We start from the raw sequence: 20,161 nt of genomic DNA on the forward strand, positions 1-20,161 counted from the left end.
CGCCCGGCCCTCCCCTCCCCGGGGGCTTCCGCGGGGCGGCAGCGGCGCCGCCCGCCGGTGGCCGCGGCCGGTCTCGCCAAGGAGGTTTTTTTTCCCCCCAAATAAAAGTTTCTCTTCCGTTTCGGTTTCGTGGTTGCTCGTTTCCTCGTCCGCTTCTCGGTGGCCGCTCTTCCCGCTGGGCTTTCGAAGCGAAGCGGTCCCTTGCGGGGGCTCGGCTGCTCGCTCGTGGGGTTAAGGGCTTTTCTCTCGCCCGGTTGCTGTTCGTGCCCCCCCCGCCCCCCTCCGGCCTCTTACTGTAAAACCCAAAAGCTCTTAAAAACGAGCTCTTCCCTGTTGCTGGTGCTGGGACGGAGGCGCCGGTGCGTACGTCTCCGCCTCCATCCCTCCGCCGCGTTTGTAAGCGTTGGCTCCGCGGTGCGGTGTTCTGTGCGGTGAGCGTTAGGCCGGGTTTTGAATCTGGGGGCACGGTGAGGACCGCCTACCTCTTGGCTGATAGAAGAGCCGTAGTGTCTATGGCAAGCGTGCCGAAAGACTTGAGCGACTCTTTCGACGTTGGGTGTGACAAGTTTGTTTACGTTTTTCTGAGTGCCTGCGTAGGATTCAGAGTTACTTTTTCAGTGCGCTTCAGAGAAGTGCTTTGGGCTACTTTGGTAGAATCATTATGGTTCACGTTCTTTAGGAGTCAAGCTAGAGTATGTTTCTCCACCGTTTCTGTAGCTGTACAGATGCAGCACAGTGAACTGTTAACAAGGAGGGGTGAGATCGGAAATGATGAATGTGTGGCATCCAGGAAGGAGAACAGATAAATCCTAGAAGCAGCTGGAAAGGGAAAGGTTGGGTACAAAGTAGAAGCAGAATGTCTGTGGATGAAATTTGAAAGGACCTGAAGAACGGTTTTGGGATGGAAGGGGTTTGACAAAATTGAGTTCATGTGGAGGAAGTGTTATGAACTGAAGAAAATTATTGGGATAGGTTGACTATACATTGTCTGGTAAAAAATAAATGCATCCTCAGACCCAAGTGCGTGTAAAGGCCTAATTAGGGTTTTCAGCCTGGAGTTATGCTGTTAGGTAGTCTTTAAGTGGCATCTGTATCTTCATTTTCAAAAATGATTCGACTACCATCATTATTACTTTCCCTACCGCCACACCATTTCTGCCATTCCTGCAAGAATATAGGTCTCTTACTTGTTCCTCTGTCATTTTACTTTGGTGTTTCTCATGCCCTTGTTGCTGTAGTGACGTTCTGTGTGGTGTAATAAGATGCAGCGAAGCAGAGTTTGTAGGGAACAGACTGTGTTTCACCTTACTGCTGGTACCAATGGCTGCTGGAGCTTTCTTCATTATTATTAGCAGAAAGGAAGTAAATGCAGTGATTAGGACTTCAATTTTAGCTCTGAAGTTTATACAGGAGACCATTACAATTGGATGTAGTACATAAATGCTTTTTCTCTCTGTAGAATCTAGGTATTGTAGTGGTCTTTCATTTTGTATAAATATATATATATTTATAATTATAACAATAAGTTCATATTTAATCTTAAAATACAGATTTATAAATATATGAAGATACATACCTATATATGTTTAGCATCTAAGAAAAAATGAGCGGAAATAACTAACTTCCTAGAAAGCTGTGCTAATTTTCATTACTGAAAGGATTGCTGTGGTAAACTAGCAAGTTTGTCTGTTCTGTGCCAGTGCTGAATCTTGTTAAACATAATTTGCATTGTTTTGGTTGTTTAAATGGAGTGGTATTTAATTACTGGAGTAAGCCATATAGCATTTGCAAAATCTGTGGTTTAAATCCTGTGTATTAAATGTCTCATTTTTTTCACTTCTGTTCGCTTTCTAGTATTCTTTTTGAGGTGGTAGGAGTGATAGACATCATATTGGTGATAGACAACATATTAATATCATATTAATATGTTATAGAGGTTTTCTCCATTCATACATTAACACTATATGCTTTTTCACTTCCTGAATTAATTCAACATGTGGAATGTCTGTTTTTAATTTTACCTGCTGAACTAGAGAAAAGGTATAGTGCCAGGATTAACATGTATTAGGCTGTGGATAAGATGAGCAGTGAATACAATGAATTTGTTTTCTGACTCCTGAAAAATACATAGTCCTGTACTTTAACTTGGGAGCTTTTTTGTTTTGTGTACTAGAAAATATTGACAGTTTTTCCATTAGCTTTCTATAAACATTAAATTCTATAGACATCCTAAGGGTTAAGATCATAACCAAATAGGGTTACTAAAGTATTTGAGATCGACTTAAGAATGTTGTGGTTCGCTAATGATCATGGTAGCTATCCTTATATTTATCTAGGTAAACTTTCTTTCACTGTTTTAGGCTTATTTGGCATATTTTAGAAATACTTTGCATAAAAAAAGAGTTAATTTCTCTTTTTCTTTCCCCCCTGCAAATTAGTGGAGAATAATAAGGGTAAGGGATGAAAAAGTGTGGAAGAGTAGGATTTCGTTATAGGATCTTAAACAGCTATTTCCTGGAAAAGAAGGGAAAAGGTGTGGCATTTTTAAGTGTTACTCATATGCTACAATTCTCTGGAGCACATGTTTGTAACTTCTTGTATGACTATTAGATTTGTGTTAATGCACAGATTCTACATCCCCTACATAAAATGTAGACACAAAGTCATGCAGGCAAATGTCAGTATGGGATTTCAGGATAGGAGATTCTGCCGTGCAACCATGTATACCATCTTTCAGCTTTTGCCGTCATTGCTACAGTGCTGCTTAGAACTTTCCACTCAAGCAGGGAATGACACATTTAAGAAGTAAAGATTGTGGCTGTGGAGCATCATCACTTTAAGAACTAGTTAGGCACGATGGGTAGAGAAATAAGTTGTACTGTTGAATAAAAGGAGACCATGGAAAGCAGCTTTCTCTCAGTCATGGGCAAGCCTTCTATCAACAGGTCCCCACAATGTCTGGAAAGATTATTAGGTTCAAGTTAAGTTGTAACGAAAAGGCTGCTTTCAACTTGCAACATGGACTTTGATTATTTTAAGTCTTATTAATACTGTTAGCTAGGGAAGAGGCAGAACTTAGATGCCCTTCTTTCAAGAGGCATACTCTCCTTGTTTTAAACCTCTCTTCCAAAAGTTCTTCCTGGAGTTATTTGTATGAAATTCATCTCTTGAAATCAGCATCTAACGTATGCATGTGATTTGGTTTTAGGATGATTCCTCTCCAGAGTTTATTTTTGACTGGAAGGATGCTCTTTTCCAGTAGAAGATGGTGATCCTAACGTATGATCATGGAGAAGGGGATAAGTTCAGTAGAAGTGTTACCTTCCAAATCGTCTCAGGTTACAGCTGTAAAAGTGGTGGTCAAAGACCCCGAAACAAAGCAAACCCAAAGAGGGAAACGAGTGGGATTTGTGCTTGTCCATGCAGGTAAGATGCAGAAGCATAACAGCTGGAATGGAAGTAGTGCACATACGAACTAAATATCAACTAAAATGTTATTTTGGCTTTGGACTACTACTGTTTCAATGAAGTGACATTAACTTTGGGTGTAAATCTGGGAGTGGAGAGTTCGATTGGAAGTTGCATTGGCTGGAGGATCTTGGAAATTGTTAATAAAAATGTAGGGTTTTGGGTGTTCTGGATGGTAATTTTTTGTTTCTCCTTGACAAAGAAAACCCCAAACAAAATCCTTAAGTTAAATAGTTATAAAATGTCAAATTCTGCAATTATCTGGTAAGCTTGGGAAACATAGCTGTTTCCTTACTGACAGTTTATTGTCTAACTTGTCTGTAAGGACAGTCTAGTTAAGACTTTTTAAAACCTCCTTAGGCCGTTTGTTGCGGAACTTAATTTTTTTTACCCTTTTGAAAGTTTTCCTCCAAGTCTGTCTGGTTTTTTTTAAATATGGTTTGTGTTTAAGTGAATTACTATTATTTTTTCCATGTGTAATGAAGAGGTCATCTACTCAGATGTGATACAAAAATGATGTGTTTTGTTGTGTGTGTCTTGTTCGTAAATTCTCATAGGTTCTTTCTTAAATACTGTTAATCTTGAAAATATTAGTGATGCTTATATCTGGCTGTATGGGTTTTTTTAGCATATGAGTGGTGACATGAGGTAAAATTGAGCAAAGTAGCCTGGCAACACCTAAAATATTTGAAAAACTAACATGCTACTTGGATTATAAGATCCTTAAGGTGAAAAAAAAACCAAAACAAAACCCTCAAAAAACATTCTGGCTTGATATTTGACAACCCTGGTATTCTGTGTTGTCCTTTATTGGGTTACTTTACTCTGTTTAGAATTCTTACACTAGTAGTGCTAAAACTTATTTTATTAGAGTTTCTCAAAACTAACATTTCTAGAGGTGAGGAAAGGGAAGTTGAGATAAATACAAGCATATTTTTCGAGTTCAAACCCCAAAAAAACAGAAGAAGATGGAATTTAAATATCAGCATGCTAGTCCTGTTTGTTATTTTTCTGATGCTGTATTTAGTCATATAGTGGGCACTGATAAATTTTTCAGGTATGGAAGTAGGGGGTAGTGGCTTCAAAACAGGGCAGAATGGTTAGATGCAACAGGATAGACATAAAGACTGAAAATGAGAAAAAGGAGAAAAAAAGCTGGGTGATTTTTATTTCCAGGCACTCTCATGGTTCTAAAGCAGGAGTAATGAGCTCTAAAAACATAGCATAAACATAAGATGAACAGAATGGTAATTGCAAACTTCCAAATCAGCAGTAAAAGGAAGATTGGAGTTTGACTTAAACCCAAGGCTTTTGCCTTATGATGGACAATAAATAAAAAAGTTATGCTGGAAATCCTCCAAGAATGAGCAGAATTGGAATCTGTTGGAGAATGTTTATAGGAATAGATTGTATGATGCCGAGATTTATACCTGTATGCTTCTGCATATTTGCTCTGTATCCTGTATTTTACTGAGTGTATTTGAATTAATGTTGGAATGCATAAAGTTGTCAATCATTGATACAAAAAGGAAATGCCAGTGTGTCTGTGTCTTAATTCTTTATGCAAACTATAGGCTGTAGTTTGACAGATAGTACAATCTCTGTTCCTTTTGCCTTACTTGTAGGTGCAGGTTATCATTCCGAATCCAAAGCTAAAGAATACAAGCATGTGTGTAAAAGAGCCTGTCAGAAGGTAAGTCTTACCAGCTCCACAGTCTTGTAGTGGGTATACAAGAAATATATTTGGTAGCCTTGTCCCTTTAGTATGAATGGGCATATCTGGGCTTAGCTGGTCAGGCTGTATGCATTTCTAGAGGAAAAAAGGAGCAGCAACAGTTAACATGATACAGAGTCAGTAGAGCCCATGGCCATGAGGTGCAGCAACATTCTCATCAGTGGTGGCAAACAGCAGACACCAAAGGAACAGTGGGGGAGCAGGAGGAGGTCACAGTGGTACAAGGTCACAGTGGAGTATTCCTACAGCTTCCCGCACTGTTCCCGAGGCTCTTCGATTTCTGGAGCTAAATGTGGTGTCTGTATTTTTCTTTCATCAATGTCCACTCTTTTTGGAATTTATTTAATATCTAGCATCCAAATTGCTCCATGAATGCAGGGTTTTCTAGAATTCTTTTCTTCCTGGTAGCTCTTAACTTCTTAATAGGAGGGGAGGTAGAAACAGGAAAAACAAAACAAAAAATCAAAACCCTCTTCCCAAAGCTGGAAAGAGAGAAACGGCAAGACTTTTATTTCCATTGAAATTAATTTTTTTTATCTCCTCCAAGAACTTTGCTTTGGAACTGGCAAGTCCTGTCTACTAAGTGTTGAATGAGAAGCTGGAAGACCTGTCTCCAAAATTTCTAACGCCTTTTGCTTTCTCCAGGGAGAAGGAGCTGGGAAGCTTGGCAGGCATTTTAGAAGAGTCTGAGAGTTGGCCTCTGATAATTATCGGTTCTGTTGCTCAATCCTAATACCAATCTAATTTTGTAATGAGAAGCCTCAAAAATCATCCAAACTTAACACTAGCTTCATTGAAGTTGTGCATTAGCCCTAATGATATTCATTTCCCAGCTAATTATGTGTGAAAAAAGGTGGCTTGCAGTTGAATTTAAGTCTAATTTGAGATTCTGTTTGGTTCCTTAAGCTAGGTAGCCAACATAAATAACTTGTATGAAGAACAAACAGTCGCAGGTTTGGCATGCAACTGAAGATTAAGCCATACTTGTTTTCTGGGGTTCCCTGAGAGTACTTAACTGTAAGGTCTTGTCCAGTATGGATCTAACAAATAATCTTAGGCTCTAAAAGTTCATTTTTGTGTGCGTATGTAATTTGAAGATAACATTGTCTTACTTGATTTGTTTTTGTGTATTGGCTTTTAGATGACCTTACTTGTAGATTCCGTTTGATTTCATGACAATTGCCATATATGGTACTAGGGATTTTTGTTGAATCATGGAAGGAAAATGAGAAAATTTTTGACTGAAACATTAAGTGTTTGAGGATACCAGGTATAAGAATTTATTTTGCTATATATCTGATCATGCAGGAGTCTGAATCTAAATGCAGTGTCGGAGTAGTAAAATCGTGCCTTCAGATCTGCCTTTGCATGGTGCATGCTGACTATTTCTGGTGCCTCTTGTTTTTATGTCCTCTTACATTTTAAACTAATTTGGTGAATATTTGTTTTGTACAGGACTAGAAAAACGTAGGGCTTAGTCACAGAATATTAGCGTCTCCTAATCATCAACTAAAAATTCTGTTTTACAGGCAATTGAAAAGCTACAGGCTGGTGCTCTTGCAACAGATGCAGTGACTGCAGCACTTATAGAATTAGAGGTATGAATTTCTGACTAGTAGTAAATATCTCTCCTGGGTACATTGCCAGATTTTTCTGTAGGAAGGTTATTAATTCAAATGGGAAATCTACTGAGATCTCTGGTTTTGTGCTATGCTAATTTTATCTTTTGCTTTTCCACTATATTTTGGAGTATATTTATTTAAAGACTTTCTAAAAATGCAGACTGAATAAAAGTTGTCCAGTTAGTGCAGTTTAGATGTCATCAGATAGCCTTTAACCTTCAAGAATAGAGTCATTAAAGACTTATTGAACACTTTGTAGGGAAATTTTTCTGACTTACTGAGTTGCAGGTAGGCTGTACTGGCGCTGCTTCTTAGATAGGGGAAAAAATCGTGCTACTGGTCACGTGTTAACTAGAAATTCTAGGATAAGTCCTCATTCCTTTTGTTTACCTTAATATTTCACACTGAGTTATGTTTCATTTCTTGAGATTATGATCCAAAGAATTCAGATGTAGTTAGTCTTTACTAGTTCTATTAACACTCTCATGTAGTAATTATAGTGAGGTAACTATCTCTGAATATGCTTTCTTGGGTTTGTTAGTTATACCTTTTTCAGTTCTTTGGGATAATTCTACAAAAGTGATTGCATAAATTTAACACTGCTTGTCTCTCCATCCAATTAAAAGACTCTGTGAAAATGAACTAGGAATTTTAAGTTCTCATTTGTCCCACAACATACATTTGCTATGTGCTTAAATTAATGCAGTTCCCAAAGACTTTTTTTCTTACATTTTTTACTTTGTGTCTGTATGATCTCTGATAGGATAAGAGACTGGAAGCAGGCTCTTCAGAGAAAGGTGACTTCAGTGTAAGATAATGGTTTTTTCTGATTTTTATGAGAAAATATGTGTAGAAGGATAGGACAAGTAATGCTTTTATTTGAAAGTGGTACTTGTTAATGAAGATGGAAAGTCTTGATAATTGTAAAGAGATGAGCAGCTGTTTGTGAGGTTTTTGGAAAAGTATCTTTTTGGAGTGGTGAGATATTTATAGCATCTGACTTAGAGAAGGGTCCCTGTGAAATAACATAGAAGAGAGTAAAGCTAAAAGAATTTCTGGGATATAAATGAGGCAGTTTGGTTATTGTCCCAGGTCCACTAATCCCTCATGGCAGTAATGATTGAAACAGTTATTCCTCTTCTCCTGTAAGAAGTAATTGCTGCTTCTTCTCCAACTTCATTAGTAAAGAAGGAAGGGAAGGTAAGTGGTGTGCTCTAAAAAGAATTTCCTGGGTTTGGAATTGATGGTAGTATTCTGAGAGGATTAGCAGTGGATTTTCTTACATGTATGTTGGGAAAGTGTTAATTAACACACTTGATAGGGTTAGTGTAAGGCAGGCAGTATGTACTTTAATATGTTAGACATGCTGTCTAGGAGCCAAGACTTCAGTCATACTGTTAACTTGGCAAGCTTCTTGGCTTTAAACAGTACTTTTGGTCTCCACCGAACTGTTCAAATATGCTTTCATGTATTATCTTACACATTAGAATATAGCTATGTGAAAACAAAAGGTATCTTTCTAATGGAATTATTTATAATGCACTTCCATAAACTGAGGCTGCTGTTACTCCACAAGATTGTTTTGTGTGTCAGTTCCCTCCTGAGTGTGTGTGTGGGAATCTACTTTGTGTTGTGATTTTTATTGTGTTCCTGAGCTACGCAGAAGAAAACATATTTTAAGAAGCTTAACTTAACAGTTAAATATCTTTTTCAGCTGTGCCTGGGGTAAATATTTTATCTGTTTTTGTTATCCCCAAGAGACTTTTCTTCTTTTACTTTAGTAGATTTAAATACTCTGAAGTGACATCTGTGTAAGAAGGTATGGCTTTAAGATGAAATTAAAATCTTTTTATGAAATTAGTCCAATCAGCAACGTTTTTCTCTTCATCTATCTTGCTACTATTGTGGTGATGCTTGCTGTCATTCCACTTTCTGGTTGTATAATTGTCTTGGATAGTATTTTTATGTGTACTGTTGCACAAAACCTGTTTTTTTTTTTCTTTTTCCTGTTTTTAAGATTAAATATAATTTTGTTTAGGTTGTACTGCTGTCATTAATGTAATTATTGGCTTTCATTTATTCATTAAGTGATTATATAATCTCTTAATTGTGGGTTGTTCTCTCTGTTACTGGGATAAAGAATATTTGGTTTGGGATTTGGACTTCTTTAAAGTACAAAGCTATGCAGTTACACTGAGGAAAAATCAAAGGTATACGTAGAACAGAAAATGGTGTGATTTGCATGGCAGTATTTTTTTAATCTGGTATGAGAAATTTCAAAGTGTTAGACTGTCAGCTTTCAAAATGTTGAAAAGTTTGTATCTACTCCTGTCTCATTCTGAACACCACCTCCAGACAGCTCTGTCATTTCTGGAGCTGCATCTTCTGTTTTAATTCTCATGTTTTTCCTATTGCTCTACGGAAAACAGAAACTGCATGTGGCAAGTCAACAAAGCAAAGAGAAGAGTTTTTCTCATCAATTACAAAATTTTATGGGTAGACATGTAGGTTTGTATGTTGACTGTCTCTCCAATGAACTATCACTGCCCTTTTGTTTATGCAGGGAAAAATAGTGAGTTTTTTGTAAAGTACTTCAGCATGTTGAGTTGGTAAATACATAGCAAAAATATGTATGAAAACAATGTTTGTCTACATGTGTTACTGTAACATGTAGTTTGCAAAAGTTTGTATAACGGCAAAACAGCAAAAGTTTGTATAACGTGATAACAGATTCCATTGTAGAGTACTGTTTGTAACTTCTTGATATTTTTGTTGCTGTGAGTTTATCTGAAATATTTAATCACTTTTACAGTTCTCTAGGGCTTCTAATGCTGTATTCCAAAAATCTGTAGCCTTTGCAAGGCACAAATATCTTTTTGTGGAAGTGTCACAAAAGATGAATCTTTTTCCTCAGTTCTGCTCAATTACCCAACTCCTATTACACAGAATTTCAGCTAATCCAAGAGGCATCACTTCAAAGACTTGCTGAGGCGCAAGAGTTGCTCTTGATCTTTTATGAGCAAGCTGACAGTTTGCTTGTGGTATGCTGTCTGTTTTTTGTTTTATTTTTGCAGGCTCTAAATGGAGAAAGAAAAGCTTTTCTTTGTTGGACTATATGAATCTCAAGTGAAATAGTGTTCTGTGATTAAGATAATAAAGCTAATTGGTAGAGAAAAGGTAGACTTTCCTTTGCAAAGTGACAAGAGCAGCTGAAGCAGAATACTCTTAAAATAACTGTGCTGGTCTTCGTAAGCATCAGCTGTATTTGATAAATTGATTAAAGGCAGTTACGTTTTCCAGTTTGTGAACTCTGTTGTTGCAGAGAAACAAATGAACATGTTACCTCTTTCAGCTTTTGGTAATAAAATGGGTCTGGACAAGGTGCTTCATAAGAGTCATCATTTATACTGTATGCTTCCACCCAGACATTATTGTGGTACCATTTCTTTTTGGACTCTTGCTATCAGCCACCATATGCAGTCTGAGTTTCTCTTGGAACACAAAGGGATTTGGGCAGCTTTTCTGGTGGGGGGAGGAGGTCCCCCTCTACACACCCACCTTAAAGCTTGCGGTTTTCAACAAAACCGTGTGCTGATTAAATTTATGGCTGCAATTTCAATCTTTTATTTGACTATAGAGCACTTCAGAAAGTCTACTGGAGGTACTGGAGACAAGAATATAAGTTTGTTGTAAAGAGCGATGATTATTTCAACCTTTTTCTAAGTTTATTAATACTGTGTGCAGATCAATCTGACTTCAGTAGAATGTTCTTTATGATAATTTAAATTGGAAATTAATATGATTGATGGGGAAGTGGATGTCACATTTTGGGTTTCAATCTTGCTACTGAAATTGCTCAATTTACTTTTGCTTTTTTTTGTTGTTGTTGTTGTGGATCAATGCAAAGGATATTTTGAACCTGTTGGTGTACTCAAGCAGTGGGTTTGCCTGGCTATCAGCAAAATTTTTCAGTGAATGAACTTTTCTTGTTGAAATGAGTTTTGTTTGTTTTTATTTATTAATTTTATAGTAGTTAAGATTTTTTACTATACAATCTTAGTCCCAAGGACTTCTCTTAAAAGATGAAAGCACAGTGCTAGCAGCCTTGTTGTATTAAGGCAGTCACCATAGATGAACTTTTAATGGGTAATGAACTGGAAGTTGTTAATTCTAGTTAAAAGCAATACTATGATGTTCTGCAGCAGAGTGGCTAACAGTAATCTGTGACAAAAGTGTTCTTTGAAAACATTTTAGCTGGTGTAATTGAAAGGGATGTGACTCATCCTTGTAGACTGTTCATTCTTGTCACTAAATTCCCCCAGAAAAATAAATTTTAAAATTACAGTGTGTAAAAAGAAATGCCTGTAGACTTTGAATCTGTTTTAAAAGTTGCAAATAAACCATGGCCAAAACTATATCGAAGATGGATGGAACGTTCTTTAATGCATGTTGAAAATAGAGCATTTTAACTATTTGCCTAGATGTAATGCAGGACTATTAGTGTTACAGTGTTGAGTAACTTCTTCAAGCATTCCAACTTTGACCGCAGCTAGAAACTTCAGCATGCCTGTGTTTGCTGCCAGAACATTTATAAATACATCTTGAAGTAAAAAGGATTCTAAAAATAAAAATGATACCCTCCGTAGCTTGAGAGTTTTTACAAGATGGGTAACTTCGGAAAATGAAACTCTTGTTTCATGTCTTAAAGCTTAGTATTATCTCCTTTGCTACAGGTTTATGTTGTATGTTAGAGATACTTCAGTGGTGGGGTAATGGCCAGGTAGTCTAGTATTTTTCACATAATTGAAAGCTTATGTTTTGTTAAAATGCTTTGAATAGCTATTTGTCTTTTCCCTCTTTTACTTTTCTATGGTAGTAGGGCTTGCTGTTAACATGCAAAGCTCATGCTTGTTTTGCTTTCTTGTCTTTTGTTTTCAGTTTCCTTAGAAATATAAAGGCTGATCTCTGCTTGTGTTTTTAAATAAAAATATATTCCTGAAGATACCTTCTGTATTATAAACATTTGCTTCCTTTCCTTTCCTCCCTCTTCTTGGATGCATGCTTTGATTGGGTTCTTCCCCATCCTATGTTAGTCACATAGTTCTTGCAGTACTGCATTTTTCTGTCCGAGGGTATGAAGAGACTGCTTCAGTTAGCTCAGTTTATTTTCTTCCCCCTTTGAAAGCATGCATGCTTCTGTTTTAATAATGTTTCTGCATTCCTTGAAGGTTATGTATTTTCATTTCAAAACACACCTTAATTTTCGTAAGTTGTATTCCTCCATTTGTGTATCAGAGTCTTGAAATCTTTTGGTCAGACTTTGCAGAGATTCTTGTTTTCAAAAATAGATGTATTTTTGTGGGGTATTTCATGCCCATGCCTATTCATAGAAGTAGGTGTTTCCATTTTTTATAAAGGCTTTTCCCTGCCTTGTTTCAAAGGCTTTATATCTCCTCTGAGACAGGTAGGTATCAAAAATTCCATGTGTTCACACCCAGTTCCTGCACTGTCTAAAGCTGTTATCAGATCACCTTTCATATCTGTGAAGTTAGAGTAGACCGTCTTCTTCTTGGCAATTTTGAGGCCATCTTCTTAATTGAATGCAGTCTGATTGTAAAGCTAAGTAAAACTCTAGAGAAATTTTGAACAGGTGCTTGGAACTGGGTCTTTATTTCTTTCTACTGGAGAAGTTACTCATGTTGTGACTGATTGTACTGGTAAGATCCCTTCTGAGTCCTAAAATGAAAGAGTTATGCCACCGAAGAGGCATCTACATTTTGTTGGTGTAGAGTTCTTATTTACCCAATATTTTGCAGTATTCTGATAAATATTCTGTAGGGAGAAACAGGGGGCATTCCCTTTGTCTTGAGATCCTCTGAATAAATTGTCTCTTGGTGCATCCTTGATGTTGTGCCAGTGAAGGTGCTATGCCAAAGCATCAAGCACATCTAGATTTTTAGAAATACAGTGAACTAGTGCCACCCTGTATTATGTTTATCAGATGGTAGAGCGCTTTGTGTCTTGACTGCAGAAGGGTTCTGGACAGTGTTACTAGGACTTGTGTTCTGATGGGTCCTTCTTACTCCCTTTATTTGTCCATGACATCTGCTCTTAAGATAACAGCTGTCTTTGCTTTGTGGCAGTGACAAATCTGTAGAGCATGAAGTTCTTCCTCTTTGCTAATGCTTTTGATTATAATGCACCGAGCAAATGTTTTTGGAACAGAACATAAGAAATTTGTCTCCAGGTCTATGCACTCTGATTACCCATGGGCAAGGAACTTGGACAGCACTAGGAGTAAGCATTTTTCATCCTAACGCATTCCTTTTTTCACTTTGTCCTCCAAATACCTTTCACCATTCGTGTTCAGATTCCTTCCATCACTTCTCTGCTCCTTTTGTTCTAAACTTCACTGACTTAATTTTCTTCATACTTGTAGAGCCTGGGGAGCAATGAAGTCGATTAAGCCAACAGCTTCATTGCAGTCTTCCACCTTTTCAAGGCCATTATCTTGGTAGCCTTTTTTTAATCATATTCCACTGCCTCTCCCCCCATGCCAGGAAGTTATTCCCCATGCACTAAAATGCAGATGTTTCATTATCCTAAAATCTTTTCAAATTTACTTATTTGCTGAGGCATAGCTGCCAAAATGAACAACACAATGAATATCACAGTGAATTTGAAGATTTGTTGTGGTGTGTGATAAAATAGGAAGGGATAAAAAGGCATAAAATCTTGTGCTGCTTGTTGGATGCAGAAGGAAAAAGCAGAAAATAAAGATGAGTAGTATAAAATGGGCCCTGAGACATTACAGTCTGTTTCATGATTGTGTATTAATCGTATTATGTATTCATGGTTCTTGGTAGGAAGATAGCATTTTGGTGACTCAAACACTAAGAACACTTTAGATACCTCTGTAAATTAGAATCAACATCTTGCACAACAGGTTTTGAATTTACTCACTACTTGCTCATTTGAGAGTTAACAAAAGCTAACTGACAGCAAATTTCTTTTTCATTTGTTTGTGCTCTCTCTTTTGTTTCCTTGTATTCACTATGAATTAGTAAGTACAAAAAAGAACCAGTTCACTTAACATTTAAGACAGAACTTTGAGCTGTTTCCAGTAGATCTGTTTCCTGATTCAGCTTTTAGTACATGTACTGTAAAAGTATGACTACCTAATTCACTGACGTGTTCACCTGTGGTCTAGACAACCATTTTTCTTTGTTGCATCAGGTTGTTATGCTGTTCTAATAAAAACAGATATGAAACTCTGAAAGCATACAGCATCTCTGAAATTTTACTGTTTGGCTGTTCTGGGCTGCTAATCTTTCTTTGTCCTGTACTCGTTTTGTGCTTGCATCTAGAAAGAGGGGATTATACTGAGCTGGCAGTGAGACTCCTGACCTGTGCTACTTTGACATTTTGTGTTTTTAGTCATGGGGATATTCTGATAAAATGGGGGGGCAAAAATGGGTGTTTTTAATTTTAGCGTGCAAAACTTGTTTGAGAACCTTGAGTTTGCAAAAAGCTACAGAAGGTGCTAATAAAAGAGGAGTTAGGTTTTTAATTAGTTTATTAAATGTTGTTCCATGCTTTCTATGAAATACATCTTGTTTTTTATTCAAGGAACTTCCAGCCCGCAGTAATGACTGTCCTTATGCTAATGATCAAATAGAAATTTTACAAAGTGAATTGTTACTGATGCCGATTCTTTATTTCTGCATGCAAAGCTGCAATCATAGGCTTAGAATGTTAAGGAAAGGTACAGTTCAGTTTTGCTGCTGTGTCATACTTAAAGAATTTCAAAGGTAGGCTGTGGTCTGTGCGGTGATTATTAGATGTTACTTAAATGTTACTTGACGGGTCAGGGACCAAATGAGGTGTGTATTTTGGGGGAGGGAGGAAGAGATTTTCACTTGTGTTGTAAGGCTTTTGCTTGCATATAAATGATAATGTTAAATTGGGTGATTGTTTTTTATATTGGCATATCATTACACTGAGATATATCACACCCTATGGAGGGTGTAAGGTATCCATTATAGTAATTTGAGACGCCCTGTTCAAATTGCTGTTGTTTTTGTTGTGGAAGATTAAACTACTACAATTACAAAGTGCTCTGCACCAAGATCAGTGTCGTGAGATCAGTTATACAGAGGTTTTGATTTAGTCTGTTACGGATGTGGCCTTATAGTGTTTTGTTCTTATTTTTAGGATTCTCCTTTTACAAATGCAGGATTGGGATCTAACCTAAACCTTTTGGGTGAGATAGAATGTGATGCCAGTATAATGGATGGAAAGTCATTAAATTTTGGAGCAGTTGGAGCACTGAGTGGTATGTTAACTACGTATTATAAAGCTAACTACTGATTTAAGTGCAAAGATCAATTTTGTTCCTTTTTATTAATTTTTTTGAGGGGGGGAAACATTGTAAATACTGCCCCGTTTAAATGAATTCTGCCCCCTTTTAAAAAAGGGGGAGGCATTGCTGCTTCCTGAAATACTGTTTTGTGTTAATTTGCTTTGTGTAACATATTGTCTTACTAGTTCATTGATAATCCTCTGATGCAGAACAATTGTATGAAACTATACAGTATTCACAATGGGAGTGAGTTTGCCCAGATGAATTAGCATTTTATTATAAAGTTATCTTTCTACAATTATTAAAAAAAAGATTACAAGCATTTAAATTAAGCTTTATATTTGTTTTTGTTCTGGGTCTCCTCGAAGAACTTACTGGTACATAATTCAATCATAAGGACAAATGATATTTTGGTCTCTTAGTTAAGTTGGTCAAATTAGGATCCTAGGGGACCAAAGTTTCTTTTATAGTATCAGAAGGCTATGCAGGGTGCTAGCCTCCAAACTAAAGCCCCTCATGTGTTCTTGAGAATGGGTGCAGCTGCTCATCTGTCAAGCTGTTTGCTTGGGACATAAAATTTCTGTTTACTGTAGATTTTTCATTATAATTTCTCTCACATGATCAGTTACACTTGGATTTATTTTGTATGTTACTGTTATAAGGTTAGATACATTTGCATATGGGACTTACTTAATCTGAGAGCTAATATGCTTCTATTTTTTTTGTCTAGTTTCAGCTTTCAGTACAAAACAAGTACAGGTATACAGTCCCAAATAGGGATTGTTGAGGTTTTGTCATAAATTCATTGAACAGCCTTAACTGTTACTATAGAATAGCTTTTATGACAACATTTCAAGCTTTGTTCTTATCCTAGAATAGTTCTAAACTGTGGTAATAACTTCCTCATGTAGATGTAAATCTAAAATAAATAGTTGAATTAAGTGTTTCAAGGCATGTTTGTTACAAAATGTGTCCTTCCAACCATGGGGAAGGAGGAAATGAGGGAATGAGAGGACGCTAAGCCTGAATCCTATAATCCCTGTTCTGGGCAGATAGATCCAAATGAAAGCTCTTTCCGTCTTGAAAAATTAATGCTCATAAAACATCTTTGGCCTGTAGAATACCATAGATTTATTTCAGATTTGTGCAGTAGGAGGTCACTCCTAATATTTCAATTTTTTTTTTTTTTTTTAAAAACTAAAAAGGTGGGAGGGGTGTTGATTAGAAGGCTTTGTCACTACTAATAGGACATGTGAAGGAAAAACTGATAAAGTTGTTAGTAAATTGAAATGTAACATAAGGTGTCTCTTAATGACTTGGCAAAGCCTTGGAACTTAAAGGAAGCTGACTTCCACTGCCAAAATGAACACTACAATGCTACGTGGAAAAATATTTTAATGTTTTATTCCCATTTTTTATAATTTTTCTTTTCAGGAATCAAGAATCCAGTTTCAGTTGCAAATAGATTGTTGTGTGAAGGGCAGAAGGGAAAACTCTCTGCTGGCAGAATTCCACCTTGGTAATTGCTTTGTTCTGCTTGACTTTACTTTGGTCTTTCATCTCTACTGCATGCAGTATTTGAAGGTTATATCTTATCCCAAGAAGGCTGGTGCTGTTTTACATAACCAGTGATAGTGTGCCTTTAAAAAGAAGATAAGTTTTGTTCTCTGACCTCCAAACATCTTGTGCACTTGATGAAGCTGTGGGTAGAATGAAGTATTGTGAATAGATGGCAACATCATTTTGTGATAATTTCTGTCTGTGTGACTATTTCATATGTCATCCTGAATTCTTATGTCATACTGAATTCTTACATTTGTTACTGTAGCATTTTTAAAAATGCCTAAATACATCAAGATTAATATTAAATTCTACTGCCTTTGCCTCTGTCTACCTTTAAAAAAAGCAACATAGTTTTTAACAAGTATATAAAAGAATCCTACTTTACTGCCTGTCTTTGTGGCCTTATATTGCAGGTATAGTGTGGAAATGTGCAGTGTTTAGTAACTTCCTATTATCTTAGCCAAAATGGGAAGTTATTTTAAAGATAGATTTAATAGTATTTAAAACAACAATGAAAACATGCGCTCCTTTATTGAGATGGGTATAATACTTAGATGGAAGAGGTGACTCTTAAATGCATAACAACTTTAAATATTATTGCATCATTTTGGAAAGAATCCAAGAAATGTGTCAGAATTGATTGCTCTTAAAACTGTCTACTTTTCATTAGCAGCTTAAATTGACAAGTAGAGAACTTGAACGATTCATTCATATTAATTGAATGCTATCCTCAGTTACCATACCTGTTGCAGAAGTTTGCTAACTGATGGACTACAGTATTTGCAGATGTATTAAACCAGAATTTATGTAGTTTAAAATACGTATATTTAGATTCAAAAATTTTACTTTCCTTAGCATGTTATTCTTATTCTGTAGAATTAGCCAAATAGTCTGTAGCTGGATGGTATATATTCCAATTTAAACAGTGAGGAAAAGCACTATTTCAGTCATGCTGCAAAGGAAGTTCATAGATTAAAAAAAAAGCTGCCCTGAAACCAAGCCACCAACAAGCAGATTTTGCATTTAAAACTCTTTAATGAAGAAAGAAAAGAGTAACTGTAGTTAGATAACTTCTTTTTTTTTTTTTTTTTTTTTTTTTTTTTAGAGGAGATGTTTACTAAGGAATAAGAACTTGAATTTCAGTTGCTGTTAGTAGCTCATTTCTTCAGATGTCAAGAGAAAGTGGAACTTAGCTGAGTTACATTAAAGAGAGTGTCAAATGAGGTGGGGTTTTCTGGTGTTCTAGAACTAGTGCTGGTCAGCTACAGGAGCAAGCACTTGTGATTTAGTTTTGTCTGTATCATCTCAGTGTTTTCTCAAATTGTTGTATGTTATCTCAAATTGTTGTAAGGAAGAGCACTTGGGCATTTTAGCATGTTTGCTGTAACATCATTGTTTTGGTTTAACCCCAGCCAGCAACTAAACACCACGCAGCTGCGCACTCACAGCCCCTTCCCCGCAGTGGGATGGGGGAGAAAATCGGGAAAAGAAGCAAAACTCATGGGTTGAGATAAGAACGGTTTAATAGAACAGAAAAGAAGAAACTAATAATGATAATGGTAACACTAATAAAATGACAACAGTAGTAATGAAAGGATTGTAATGTACAAATGATGTGCAGGGCAATTGCTCACCACCCGCCGACCGACACCCAGCTAGTCCGTCCCCCCCCCCCCTTCCCAGTTCCTATACTAGATGGGACGTCCCATGGTATGGAATACCCTGTTGGCCGCTTTGGGTCAGTTGCCCTGGCTCTGTCCTCTGCCAACTTCTTGTGCCCCTCCAGCTTTCTCGCTGGCTGGGCATGAGAAGCTGAAAAATCCTTGACTTTAAACACTACTGAGCAACAACTGAAAACATCAGTGTTATCAACATTCTTCGCATACTGAACTCAAAACATAGCACTGTACCAGCTACTAGGAAGACAGTTAACTCTGTCCCAGCTGAAACCAGGACAATCATGATCCAGTTTATGCTGCTATTTTAAAAATAACCGAATGGAAAAGAAACTATATCCTCTTGCCCTTGAAGGACAAGACTAAATCTTTCAAACCCTCTGCAAGGTCTTGGCTAACAGATGCTTTTAAAGACAAGGGAGCTCAAACTCTTGAGGTGTGAGGTGAACTGTTTTTGGAGCTAACACATACAGTTTATTGTGCAAATATTGTGGACCTGAGTTACCTAATATGTATTTTCATTTCCTTTTTCCCATTCTGAATTTTGAATGTATATTTTATTAGAGCAAATTAGTTATCCTGGGAACAATCTATACTAGTGGGCTGTGATGGATTGTGCTTCAGACTTGCTTTGGTAGATAGTCCTGTACATACAGGGTATCCCAAGTTCAGAATGATAGAGCTTATGTTCATTGTAGGTGATGACTCTTGACAATTTCATGCCCTGCCATTCTGGCAGGGTTTGGCATGACATGTTGTTGTTTTGGGACTGAAATATATTTGTGCACAAGCTGGGAATATATATATAGTCATGACAAGAGAGCAGCTGTATTTTGGCATTCCTACCAATTGTCAGGCTTTTAGTAACTGATTTTTATTTGTGAAGATATGCAAGGTTCATCTTGTGTCTCATGGGCAAGTAGTGTATTGGGGAATCTTCTGGATACCGCTTAGCCTAAGAACCTGTCTTGTTAAAGAACCTAGTGGTAGAGACTGTTTCTGTAGCATGATGTAAGATAGCTTAATGTTTTCTGGCCAGAATGCTTGGGACGTGACCACACAAGAAAAATTCAGGAACTGTGAGATTAGTAAAAGTGGCAATATGGAGATTCTTGTTTATGAAAGAACACATGGAGGCAGTTAGTTTGGCCTGTTTACCCCTGTTCAGCGCCCATTTTTATAGTGACAGTTCATAACCAATTCAAAGCAGTACATTTCTGATTTTCAGTAGAAGAAATTCTAATGAATGTGAATTAATTTTTTTCTGAGATTATAAGCTTATTGGGAAGGAGTGATCAAGTGTCCTAACTGATGTATCCAATTTGCTGTAAATTGCTCTGTAGACTGTGTCATTCTGGATCAATGTCTTGCTGTCTTGTTTAAAACGCAGAATCCCACTATCCAAATTAAAATTTAAAAAGTTTAAAGTAAAGAATCGCTGAATGCATGAGTGTATTTGTTGAAACTTCTAAGATCCTTTCATTTTACTGTCATATTTTATTCAGCTTGATGCTGTCAGGATTTTCTCTGCCTATGTATGGAGGAACAGAAAATACTGAACTTGTAAATGTTACATATTATCATATAGGATATTCCTGTTCATTGTGTAACTTTACAAAAGAAAGCACTATTATGATTGCACAATTACGTATTGGCTGGATCTTTGGAAGTGGTCTTTGGTCACAGAGTAATGGATTAGATGTTTTGTAGTAATAAGTTTGAAGATTTTCTATTT

At 36.8% G+C, this 20,161-nt stretch overlaps 1 protein-coding gene across 2 annotated transcripts in view; it reads left to right on the forward strand.

Annotated features, from left to right (window-relative positions):
- TASP1 (taspase, threonine aspartase, 1) overlaps positions 1 to 20,161 on the forward strand; it is an 89,886-nt gene that overhangs the window by 446 nt on the left and 69,279 nt on the right. Inside the window, exons 2-7 of one of the 2 annotated variants that reach the window (XM_010574796.1) lie at positions 3,209 to 3,426; positions 5,094 to 5,161; positions 6,733 to 6,801; positions 7,589 to 7,633; positions 15,040 to 15,160; positions 16,622 to 16,706. In XM_010574796.1, the coding sequence (XP_010573098.1) occupies positions 3,282 to 3,426; positions 5,094 to 5,161; positions 6,733 to 6,801; positions 7,589 to 7,633; positions 15,040 to 15,160; positions 16,622 to 16,706 (533 nt within the window). In that variant the 5' untranslated portion in view covers positions 3,209 to 3,281. The remainder of the gene's footprint in view (positions 1 to 3,208; positions 3,427 to 5,093; positions 5,162 to 6,732; positions 6,802 to 7,588; positions 7,634 to 15,039; positions 15,161 to 16,621; positions 16,707 to 20,161) is intronic. The other variant, XM_010574798.1, reaches the window with a different exon arrangement.

This window comes from Haliaeetus leucocephalus, unplaced genomic scaffold, assembly GCF_000737465.1.
Source record: "Haliaeetus leucocephalus isolate CR32 unplaced genomic scaffold, Haliaeetus_leucocephalus-4.0 Scaffold450, whole genome shotgun sequence".
Classification (NCBI taxonomy): Eukaryota; Metazoa; Chordata; class Aves; order Accipitriformes; family Accipitridae; genus Haliaeetus; species Haliaeetus leucocephalus.